General features: G+C 48.5%; 1 protein-coding gene across 1 annotated transcript in view; it reads right to left on the reverse strand.

Annotated features, from left to right (window-relative positions):
• The window catches only part of ADAMTS5 (ADAM metallopeptidase with thrombospondin type 1 motif 5), a 48,814-nt gene extending 37,683 nt beyond the window's left edge, over nucleotides 1-11,131 (reverse strand). Inside the window, exon 1 of the mRNA XM_009473543.2 lies at nucleotides 9,281-11,131. Coding sequence (XP_009471818.2) covers nucleotides 9,281-10,237 — 957 coding nt within the window. The 5' untranslated portion in view covers nucleotides 10,238-11,131. The remainder of the gene's footprint in view (nucleotides 1-9,280) is intronic.
• Nucleotides 11,132-12,688: the final 1,557 nt, after the last annotated feature.

A 12,688-nucleotide genomic window follows, 5' to 3' on the forward strand; every position in this document is an offset into this window, starting at 1 on the left:
AATACTAGTATAAAATGCATAAATTCAGGTCTTGTCTCTGCATGCAGATTCTGTATCATTTGGCCTTTTCTTGTATTTGGGTGTCATTATTACATAGATACTTACATCAGTACTGGTCCCAATGTGGTCACAATAATATCAGCACAGAGATGTCTTATGCCAGTGCATGATTTATTTCCATTTGCATACAAGAAGCAGCTATGCCAGTGATACGGCTATGAAGCTACACTAGCAGATGCAACCAGACCTCACAATGATTCTCCGGACTTGATGACACAAGTATAACTAAAAGAATACAATCTTTCTAAGCAGGCAATCTCATAAACTTCCTTAGAGTTACTTCTGATGGGATGTGTGGAGTATGGAAAATTATGACAGGGATGTTAACCGTAAGCAGCCCTTCTGACTTTTGGCTGGTTAGTAATCCCACCGCCAGAATTTCGAAAGCTATGTGCAGGATTGCGTTACGCCACCTTCGTTAGACATTAAAAAAATAGCTATGTACATATGCAAGCACTAACGGACACAGCAATGCTTGATTACTTTTCATATGTTACGTGTTACTAACATCGCACCACACTGCATGCCTGGGTTTTCCTCACAAATCCAGTCACTTCATCAAACAGCTGTTCTGCCATTTCCATCGTTTCCTGGAGTATGACACATATCCACACATCTCGGCATCCCACTGGTAACTTCCAAGGCAGTGCTCATTTGCATAACAGTTGTCTAGACGAAACAAAGCAGGCTTTACGCTTTCTTTGTGAAATAACTTAACTTCAGGTCTGATAAAATGAATTTCTTGAAGGGCTCTATTAGTTAAAGGTTGCTCCTAGGAAATCCCACAGCAATAAGTGATTCTGAAAATTGCTTATTTGTAAAATTACCTAGCTCCTCCACCACCCCACGGACAGCTGGAAAACAGCTGTCCTCAGCTGGTGTGGGACCAACGAACCCCATAAAGGAGAAGAGAGGAGAGCGACCGCCCTGCGGTCAGAAAGCGGTGGACAGGGATAGAGTAAAGCCCCATTCCCTTCAGCCAGCTCCCTGACCACATCCGCGCTGCCTCCCCAGCAGTCTGAGCAAGGCAGCGTGGGGAGCCCTGCCGCCGCCTACCGAATCCCAGCTGGGCAGCGGTGGACGAGGCTTGTAAAGGATCTTGGAAACAAGGACAGGAAATATTTTCTGGCGTTAGCTTCTTCGTATGAAGCTGTTATTGGGGAGGGATGTCTACGGGTTGCCCATCTGCTGCTGGAGCAGGGCATGCCTTCGCTACGCTTTGAACAGAGAGCATGTGCTGAGCCTCCTGGTTTTCGTTGCAGACTTCAGTCCTCAGTGACTGCATGAGAATGCTTTTTTCAAGCTAATGCTGACATTGTCAATAATCACGTAGGTAGATTACTGAAGACTCAGCTCCATTATGTTCTCAACTCATAGTCTCGTTTATTTTTCATTTCTCTTGCCTCTGCATGATTTGAATTTTAATATATTTCTATTCATAGCAACACATAGTATACACAATACACATAATTGAAGCCTATCAAGTGGCATCTCTGATATTCTGAAAAGTTTGCTATCAGGTCAAATCACCATTCCCTAGCTACACAGTCCTTCCCAACAGCGTGATTTCGAGCGACGTTATGGAAAATCATGCCTGTTTACACTTCCACTGATTTAAATCTTTATGGCAAAATTTCTTTCGACTTAAACCTCCTGTGGCTGTACTGGCCATGGATCATTTGTTACCAGCATCACTAGCCATATTTTAAGTTTTCCTGGGCAGTCTTGGAAAGCAGTCTCAGACTTTTATGAAGTAAAGTTTCTGGGAGTACATTAAAAGTTTTTATTCCCCTTGAAATTTTTTTTTTTTTTCTTAAAAACAGGCCCTGATGTAATGATGCAATCTAAAAAATCTGTGTGGGTCTCCTCAACTTTTCACACTCCTGCTAAAGCACTAAGAAAGCATGGACTCACATGATACTTAAAATCAGTTTCCAATGACTATTTTGCTCCAGTGTGTGGCTTCTATTTAAAAAGTTAATCGCTTAGTCAGATCTGTATACTCATGTAATTGCCTCCAAATAGCGGCAGAGGCTTCGAAGAATAAGTGTTTCTTGATATTTCTAAAGAAGGAATGCAGAGTCTGGCCCTTGATCTGCATTACAGTAGTTTCAAAACAGAAGAATGGCTAGGAAATGCATTTGCTACACAGGAGACAATAGATGTTAAGATTTAAGCTTTGGCAAAGGAATGACTTAGGAAAACTGAGCTGTACATCATAAGACTAGTAGTTAATTAGACAGCCTATTAAAGGCCAAGTTTTCTTGGCATTTGTAAGTACATCAAGAGGACCTGGCTGTTTGCCATGTATACGTGGCATTGTTGTGAATGAAGATAACTGCCGCGGCACCCTGCTGGAGCAGTTCATTTATTTTACCTGAAATTCTTTGATTTATGCAGTAGACTTAAAAACAAGAATAAACTGTTTAGTGAAACCTGATATTAGGCCAGAGCCCGTGGACCGGATCCAAAACAGGATTTAAGTGCCAACACGGACAGTTTGGTGGAATGTAAGGGCAGAAGAACAAAACTGGCTCAAATGTCCTCTGGTTTTTGAGTTATCATAGGGCTTGCAGCTCATGACCTTATGGACCCCAAAGTGCTACAGTTTTACAGTCCTGAGCAGCTTAGCACTTAGCTTATACTAAAGCTTGATTGGAGTTGAGATACTTAATGTTTCTCCATCTTTGCCCCTAAGGGAAGCTAAGCCTACAGACGTCTCAGATCAGATGTACGAGAAACCAACAGGATTGGGCTTTCTATCAGGCACAGCTGCACATCACCTTCTTTTAAAGCACAGCTAACAGCTTTCACATCTTTGCGGGTTTGTTCGCTTGCTTTTCTGGTTTCTTTACAATGGCCCATCAGTTAAAGCCAGTAAGAAGGTGATCCAGCTTCAAATTCCTTTCAGGGATGAGGATACTTAGAAGGATGTTTCTTAGGAGAGTGCCCTATGGTCTACACCAGACTATGGTCTACAATGAAGGTCTGCATGTGTTCGTGCGTACAGGGAGCTGCAGCTCCTCCTGTTGCAGCCCATGTGCCAAAGGTTTCCCTAGCTCAGGCTGCAGTTAGTTAGTGCTTACGGTGCTTGGTGAAGGGACCTAATTTTTGGACCTTAGCCTGCTTCTGTATTTTACAGCGAACAGTCCTTCGGTAAATTACAGAAACAGTCTTCTCTCCGTGCTTTGGGAACCCAGACTGCCTTGCTCTAAGCGGTGCACTCCAGTCAGCGGCTTCAGGTCACGATTTCTCTCCTTCTCACCATATGAATCTTGAATTACTTGCTAAACAGTGACACAGCTTTGGTCAGAGGGGTGGAAAGTTTCCTTAACACCTGGAACAGCTTACAACCTACCGGTTAAGGACCTCTCCTGGGAAGTGGGCGATACAGACCTAAAATCCTTCAAGCAGGGGAAGGAATTAAATACGACTTTCCGACTTCCTGCAGCAGCATTCCCACCGCAGCCCTGTAAAGGGAGGGTGGGGTCAGGCGGTTTTCGGGACCCACGCGTCCGCCCTCTCACGCGCCCCTCTGCATAGTGGGTGAAAGCTTATTGATGTCGCAGCACGGCAGAACAGCACTTGTGGAGGAAAGTAAGGTTCACCCAAACAGAAAGGATTACGGGTATCACCCAAAGAGTGTGCGATGTCTGGAAGGCAAAAGGAGCGCAAGACCGAAGTCGATAGACTGCAAAAGGTATACTGGATATAAGGGCTAACTGGTGAAAAAAATAATTAGGGCATGGTCTATTTTACCCCTCAACCGATACTATGACACTTAAAAGAGAGGTTTTACAAGCCAAAATGGTGGAAGGCTGCCCTGGAGGAAGCCTGCTGTGAAAAATCCTCATCCTGAGACACTGGTGGGTCTTGGTCATGGGGATGTCCAGGTTAGGGCACCAGGGAGAGGGCCTGGCCATTGCTGTGAAGCGAGGAAGGACTCCTGTCAGACTCACTGGGATACTGCTTTGTCCTCCCGTGGCCGTATTTTGAGAGGAAAGACAGAAGTCCGGTTACCTTTCGACGAAAACAGGAGTGGTGACACCTGCCATACCTACCAGAATAAAAATCACACCTTTTTCTCCAGTAGTTTAACTTAAAAATTGATGTCATCTTCCTTTCAGGTTAATATGGTAAATATAGGCCTGAGTTTTGGGCATTTGTATCTCAAACGTACAGAGCTGTCTTTCTGAATTCCAGGTAAGGTGAAATTCAAGAAAACCCAGTGTATGGGTGATGTCCTGTTGGGTTAAGTTTAGCACAGGCATGCTACACTCGCTGTCTTCAGAAACTACCTCCTCACTGGACTGAATATTTAGGCATATTCTCACTCTCCCCTTGTATGGTACAGGGACCCTTGGCACTTGTCATCCAAGGACACTCTGCAACAAAGTATTAGAAATAGAGCCTAAACTGGATTAAGCTTTTATGCTCTGAATATACATATTAACAAAACAACTTTTTTCCCTAAAGTGCATGAAGAAAATGCAGCAGCATTAAGCAAACCACAGATTATTTAAAAATATTGACAAAATGCACGTAAATTAGCATTTGGACTCTGTATGGGGAGGGGAAGGGCAAACGAAGTTTCAGTTATGAAACTGGTGACTGGTGAACAAGGAAAACTGCGATTTAACTTGCCTAACCCATAGTTCCTCTGTGGGGAAACTCCACACCATCTCTGTAGATTAGTGTGAATCATGCTACTTCTCCCACACAAATTATGTCCCACATTATTTTCCCCAGGGACATTATCTAAATGTATTACATTTGCAAGCAAATTGGTGAAAACACTATGAAACTGGTAGACACATCACATTATAATTTCTTCACAGTAATAATAATAAACATTAGTGAAATATGTTCTATTGACCATTGCTAGAGTGATCTGTTTTACTAATATGGGATAATAATTATGGGAAGATGATAATATGGAAGAGCAAAAAAGAAGAAAGAACTAGAGCCAAAGCAAGCATATGCTCGACGCAATGAAATTATCATCTATAGAGCTGAGATAATCCAAAGCTTGCTGTTAAATTTCAACAGCACTGTCAGATTGACAGTTAAACTAAATCACACACACAAGACCCATATAATTACTGTGTATAAAAAAGCAGGACACTGGCCTTTGGCTCTAGCATGAACTTTTTGTTAGAGCCAGGCATGATGGTACTATCATGGATGATGCTAACAAGCACTTAGGGAAGTATTTTTTCTTGCTCTTGTTGCCTGTATCTACTGTGAGAAATACTTATTTTAATTTTCACATGATTCAGAACTGGGGGGGAAAGGAAAGGAAGGGAATTGAATTTTGTCCAAATGCATTCAATAGTTCACTTCAAATTTAAGTAAGGGTCAGTAACGAAATAGATTAGAAAAATTCTAGAGCATAATTGCAGATCAGGCTGGACCTTGGAAAAGAACAGTCTGAGTTCAAGTGCAGTTTGGAAGTCATGTCTAATACGTTTTTCTACTGTGACAAATAATCTGGCAAGTATTTTGTGGCACCCATAAAAACCTGAAGACTGAAGATAACCTATTTCCAGCTTCCGAGAACTGTTCACAACAAAAAAGCCTGAAACAGACTAAATTCTAAATTTGCTGTTGACTTCACTGACACTGAGAACAAAGAGAGCTGATCTCCAGGGGAAGAGGGCTTTACGAGTCCTTCCTCCTTCCCACCACACAGCTGCTTCTCTACCGCCGCATGGGGCAGAGGACTCACCTGGCCACCAGACGATCAAATCCTTGCATCACCATATTCCACGAAGGATGCTCTGAGGATGCATGTGGCCCAAAAATTTACAGCTGCTGTCAAGGACTCAACCACAAAGTAGTCGAACAGCAGGGGACCCATGTATTCTCTAAGGCTGTTAAGGCCAAACCGCCTTAACGAGAGCTCTCACAGGATTTATTAGAAAATTATCACCTTTTGGCTCTGACAAGTCAGACCTCTGTCAGGCTTAGTACTGGCCACCGTGGGTCAAAATGAGAGACTGAGACCACTGGGAAAATATACTTTTCCTTATTAGATTTTGGGAATTTAAATAATCACTGTGGAACCCAACTACATTTCTGCAATATTTAGTGATAGATAATTTCTGTGCCATTGAGGGTTTTTACAGCCTCCTACACAGGTGACAATAATGACCAGACACGTTGCTGTAGTTTTCCTTGCAGTTACAGAGTAAACAGATTCACTGCAGCTAATGGTAGTTACATGGTTCTTGCCACCGCTGATAAGGAATATAGAAACTTAAAATAGTTTTAACACCAGTTGTCTGTGAACTGAATCTATGTTCCTATTTATTTACTATTTACTATGCTCTGCAGCACGATTGCTTTAAAGCCCTTATGAAATTAAATACAGATTATGACCAAAAGTGAGTGAATGTTTTAATCCGACATCAGTAAATCTCCCTCTAAAAATCTTTTTGCATGGGAAGTACTTCCTAGTATGAATGATGATACAAATTGGAACCACCAGTACTAATTTTATAATAAGGGAGAGCAGCCAGCACACTCTTTGTCTATGAATGGTTATTAATTTATCTTTAAACAAGTAATGACAACAGAAGAGGAGAAAGCGATGGTGCTGAATTCTGACGGGATTCTTCCTTTATAAGGAACTCGAGTAAAGCTACTATCTTTTCAGAGAGCCTCTTTTGGTGTCAAAACCAACATCCAAGCAAATGTCACTCCAGAACGAAGATAATTATTATATTAGAGACTTGTATGGCAACAGGCATGTAGATTCTAACTACACATAAACAGTTACATACAGCTGAGGACTTGAGTTTGGCTGACAAACGATTTGCAAATATTATTCTGTTGACGCAGAGACACAAAGTTCAAGGTGGCCTCAGTTAGTAAACAAAGATGGAAAATGTACCTCACACATTTACCCCATGCCTAAAAACAAGCCATTTAGAAGAAGACATCTGGATGTTCAAAAATTAGCATGACGGTATTCAGAGCCCATCAAAACATGCAGCCATGGCTTGGCGTCTAGTAGCTAAGCAACGTACTTCATACATTCAAAACATAGTTGTAAAAGTTGGATTCTCCTGCCAATTGCTGCCACTCTCATTGAAAAGCTAAACTGGAAAAAATCTCTCTTTAGTTCAAAGTGGGGCTGTTTTCTCCGGGAAACATCTCTACTGCTTTTTCATCCTTTAACCCTTTCTGTGTTTACATTCCAAGAGGAGCAAATAGATTCATGTTGACATTTCAAGTGCAAGCATATAAAAAATCATGTGGACTCAGACATACTCCCTGCAAAGAACATCATGAACACATGTAGCAAGAAACTACAGTCTTGTTCTTATTGAGTCAAATACCGCAATGTAATGCCAAACAACATGCATGTGCACACAGCAAATGATTACAGCAGATTAAGCTACGCTGAACCACACTGAAGAGCTAATCCCATAGTTAAACGTGTTAAAATGTAAACCAAGAGAATGGAAGCCTGTGCTTTTTTCTTGCAAAGCATTTACATCCCTAAGTAACAGTGCAAGCAATATTTGCATCTTAAGAGTGGAAGGAGACCACAGGAACTGTGACATTTTGCTTAGTTTAGGTACTACTTACATCCAAAAGAAGTAACTCTACGCACGGGAGATGCATTGCTCAGGGGTCTTTGAAAGTGGATTACTGATTAGCAGCACACTCTCATTCTGGCAGGAGGGCATCCATGCAAAGAATTACAGATAAGCATCTGTAAAGCAAGTGAACTTTAAATTCACATCCTATCTCAATCCAAATTAACTTAATAATTGATGTTAAGACTCACAATCTGCCACCTTAAGACTTTCTGAATTGTAATAAATCCCAGGGAAATAAATGGGAATACTGGCAGAGAAAAACACTCTTTAGTGAAAAGTGATGGATTCTGGCCCAGGCTTAATTAATAAGCCATTAAGAAGGATGTTTATAGAAAAAAACAAGAGCATTCTGACTCAGCCTAGGTAGCCTGCTTTCATTCAGATTATAATGATAAAAACATGAAAGCTTGGAAATCGGACCGATGGGCTTTAAACTGCTAAAAAAGGCTCCTGCTGTACAAGTGATGCCTGACTGACACAGAACCTAATGTTTCAACTATTTACAGCTATAAAAGCAAGCCAGGCGCTTTTTTTCCCCCTTCTGGAGCAACTCCTTCCACAAACCATCCAAAGCATCCTTTTTGGCAGGCTCCTATGATGTAGAAAAGCAGGAGAACTCAAATGAACGGAAAGTCATGCAGTTATTTTTTTCATACTTGGGGAAGGGAAAAAAAGAAAACACCAAACCCAAACCGCTGAAGGGATATTCTTACAGAAGAGCTTCATTGCATAAACTCGGCCACATGTCTACTAGAGCAATGTCCCTTAACGACCTCTGGCAATGCAATTAACAACCGGGCAGGGAGCAAGGCACAGCTCTGCATGGGTAAGACCGGATGGATCCAACCCACTGTTGATCAGGACACCCATTTTTCACTTGGTGAACGAGAAAGAGACTGCATCCCCTCACCACCAGCCCAACTCAACTTCTGCAGCTCTGTTTACCTGCGGTTTGCGTTTACGTCCTACCCTTGAACCACAAGCATTGCCGGCTTCCAGTGCGGCGGAGCTATTCTTGCTGGAAATAGCATCTCAACGCACTCAACAAGGAAGCCGCGTGTACTTTTAAGGTGTTTTTCACCATTTTCACTAGCAGGTTGGTTTGGGGACTAATTTAGGCTAGGGAGCACTATCAGCCCTGGACCACCTCCCTGGAGAGAGAGGGGCTGTGTGTGAAACATCTCACTGGGAAAGATGGAACAACGTCATCTCTCAGGCAGAGATAAGTCAGGCGGCCTCAGCCGAGCCCCCCAACCAGGCACCTTACCACCTCTCCACTCTGGCAGGAGTCCCAGCACCGCACTGACACGAACAACTGTGTACCCGCAGTGGGGATGACCTCGGAGGGGAAGGGGCACACACAAGTGCATACGCAATTAGTTGGGTTTTCAACCCCTCTTCCATCCCCGGCGGCTGTGTGCGTGGGTGCCGGTCCCCGAGATGCAGTGCAACCCAACGGAAAGGCCGAGGGCGTGAGCGGGGAGGCAACCACCGAGCAAAGCTGGGCAATGTGGCTGGAGGGCTGCCAAGGTGGCCTCGTCGCAGCCCAGCCACCCCACGACACATCGTCCGAGGGACACCAAGTCGCCGTCGGTCGGGGCGATGCCTACCTCGCGGGTGAAGAGGATGGCAGCGTCATAGTGCTCGTCGTGGTCGTCGTCGAGGCGGTTGTGCTGGTGCTGCCACTTGCAGAAGTTCTTGAGGGTGGTGGCGGCGTTCCTGTTGACCTCCAGCCCCTTCTCCTTCTCCCCCAGGGCCACCACCTTCACCACGGCCAGCCGGACGTGGTTCTCCAAGCTGGCGTGGGCGTAGAGCCGGGAGGCGATGGAGGCCAGGGTGAGCAGGTAGTGCTGCAGCCCCTTCCCGTACTTGCGGACCATGGAGGCGTCGGCCACCAGCAGCAGCTCCACCTGCCGGGCCCGGGAGACGGAGCGACGCCGCCGCCGCCGCCGCCGGCCGTCCCCCTCCGCCGCCGCCGCCGCCGGGTCGCGGGTCTCGCAGCTGGTGCGGGCCGGCACCGTCTCGAAGCTGAAGCGGTCCCTGCGGAAGAGGTGCGGGGCGCGGGCCGGGCCCTCCCCGTAGATCCGCGGGCCGGCCGCCTCCCCGCCGCGCCGCGCCGGCCTGACGGTGTAGCGGGAGCGGCCCACGGCGAAGAAGCCGTCGAGGCCGCCGCAGAGGTTGAAGACGGCCAGGGAGCGCGGGCTGCCGTCCACCGTGCCGCGGTAGTAGCAGCGCGGCGGCCCGCCGGCCCGCGGCGCCCGCGCCCCCACCGCCTCGTCCCGCTCCAGGTCGAGGAGGAAGCGCTGGCCGCCGGCGTAGAGGACGTAGCCCGCCTTGCCGCCCCCCGCGTAGGTCGGGTCGAGGCGCCGCACGACGCCGCTGGCCCCGCGGGGCGGCGGGGGGCGGCGGGGCGGCCCGGGGGGAGGGCCCGGCCGGGGCCGGGGCCGGGGCGGCGGCGGGGCGGCGGCGGGGGGCGGCGGCGCTCCGTCGTCGGCAGGTGCCGGCGGCTGGGCCAGAGCGAGGTGCAGCTCGGCGGCCAGCAGCAGGGAGAGCAGCTTCAGGAGCATGCTTGCCTCGCCGTCAGCAGCGGCCACAGTGGCGGTGATAATTATCAGGAGTAATAAGAATAACGAGAGTTGGGGAGGGGGGGTGAAAGGAGCCGGTCGGCGGAGTGCAGCAACGTAGTTAAGGGAAGGAGAGAAGGGGGAAGGAGGGGGAAAAAAGAAAAAAAAAAAGTAAAAAGAAAGTTCTCCCTCCCAAACTCAAGTGTGAGAGAAAAAAATGTCAACAAAAGCCGCTCGCGTGTGAACTTTGTGTTTCTCTGCAGGGAAGAGCCGGGAGCACATGGAAGGAGAGAGAGAGGCAAAAAATCCCAAACTGCTGCTGCTGGGGAGGCAGAGGGAGGGGGGAGAGAAAAAGGAGGAGAGGAGGCTCGGAGCCGGCAAGTAGAGAAGTTTGAGCACTTCCCACTCCTCTTCCACTTCTCTGCTGTAGTCACCGGATCATCACCAGCAGCAGCAGCAGCAGCGGCAGGGGCAGGGGGCAGGTCTGCTGCGACTCGGCACTTTCTCGGGCTCCGGTGGGCTCCCTTTCCTTCTTTTGCCCCCTTTTGTTTTGAAGAGAAGGAGGAGAAGGGGAGAGAAGAAATTCAGGCACCAAAAAACCGCCTCGATCGTCTCCGGTGAGATGGTTAAAAAGAAGAAAAAAAAAAAAAAAAAGGCAAAAAAAAAAAAAAGCCCAAGAAGCGGAAAACGTCCCGGATTTTTGCAAAAACCCCCTCCCTGTATCTTTTCTGTTGTTGTTGTTGTTATCCCCAGTCTGTCGATGTGAACAAGAGGAGAAGGGAGAGAAATGTGAAGATGAGAGGAGGTGGAACAATGAATTTATAGCGGAATGCCATCCTGCAATGGCAATTTCAACAATTCGTCACTGCAGGCTGCCTCTTAAAGGGAGAGCTTCAAAACCACCACTCCCACACTTCCTTCTCATTTAATCAGACAGAGGGAGAAACTTGAGGGGAGGGGGAAAGGGGGGGGCTGCGGGGGGAGGAGAAAAGGAGGGAGAGGGAGCGGGAGAGAGGGAGGCAGGAGAGAGGAAGAGAGGGAGGAAGCCGGGGAGGGGAGAGAGACCGGGAGAGAGGAAAAAAAAAATATGTTTGTGTATGAAAAACGCAAGATTTCCCTCGAATGGCTTAAAGCCACAGAGGCCCCCAGGGTCCGAGGTGCCACCGCCGGCCGGGGCCGGCGGAGCTGCGCTTACCTCGCGTCCTGCCCGCTCCCCCCTCTCTCCCGCCCGGCGCTGCCGGTCACGGTGCAGCGTTGGGCGGAGGAGGCAGGTTTGCGCCTGGCTCTCGCAGGGGAGGGAAGCGGCCGGGGCTTTTCCGAGGGCGCCGGTGATGCGGGGCGGTCGGGGGGCGGCCGGGGGGACCGGGGCGGCGGGCGGGAGGCGCGTCCTGGCCGCTGCCCGCCCTGCCCCGGCTCGTCCCCTGCCCCGGCACCTTCTCGGGTCGGCGGCAGCACCCAGCTTCCTCCCTTTGTCTGGGCGGCCGCGGCTCCTCTGCACCCAGCCTGTCATTAAGTCCCGGCAAGCTGTCATCTAGTTTGGGCGGACTGTGATTGCCCCCGAGCCCCCGAGGAGGAGGCAAGGCGGGGAAGAGCTAATGCTTGCTCTGACCTTTCGAATGACTTCAGATACTTAGATCATCCCCGGCTGCCTGACACACGCACCCGCTCACCCTGTCCCCTCGTCTTCCTTCCCCCGCTTCGTGCTCCGACGGGGACACCGCAAAGGGCAGATGTCTGCCTTCACTTTTTCATCTGCTCTTTCCACCTTAACGGTGCCCGGAGAGTGAGAGCAGATTGGCAAACCGCTCACCCTCTGCCGAGATCAAGGGCTGGAAGGCAGCCTGGGCTCCGGGACGGCGAGAGGAGCGCGACCCCGGAGGGGTCCGGCTCTGCCGGCTTCCCTCCGGCTGCGGTGCGCCGCCCCGCATCCCCCGGTGCCTGCTCGGTGCCACCGAGGCAAACCCGGACGCGTGGGAAAGAAAAGTTATCTCCTGATTCCTCTCCACGTCCCCAGCCGGGTGCCAGGAGCAGGTGCTCTCTACCTGCAGGACGCCACAGGGGACGCGGGTCCCCAGTCTCGCCGTAGCCCGCGTCAGCCTCTCGGCCCGACCACCCCCTCTGCGAGGGAGTGATGTGCGCCTCTGCGATGCTTGGCAGGATCAGGGCCGTGGCGGTGGGCTGTGCACAGAGCGGCAGACCAGCACCTGCCCCCGTGCCTTCCAGACGCCGCTTCGAGAGTCTAACGCTTCTGTAAAGAACAGGTTAACTAATGCAACAAATGTTTCAAAAATTAATATTCCCATGTAAATGATTACATTAACGTAAGCCCGAGGTTATGCTTATGAAATATTTAATGCAGCAAAGTTTTGCAGGTGTTCTTTTTTCCTTTTCCATTTTTCCAGAAATGGTGATACCTGCGAACAGAAGTTAATTTCTCAGCCTCCTGGTATTTCT

This window comes from Nipponia nippon, unplaced genomic scaffold (genome assembly GCF_047370975.1).
Source record: "Nipponia nippon isolate SJK-2023a ecotype South Korea unplaced genomic scaffold, ASM4737097v1 scaffold_2, whole genome shotgun sequence".
In the NCBI taxonomy this organism is placed as follows: Eukaryota; Metazoa; Chordata; class Aves; order Pelecaniformes; family Threskiornithidae; genus Nipponia; species Nipponia nippon.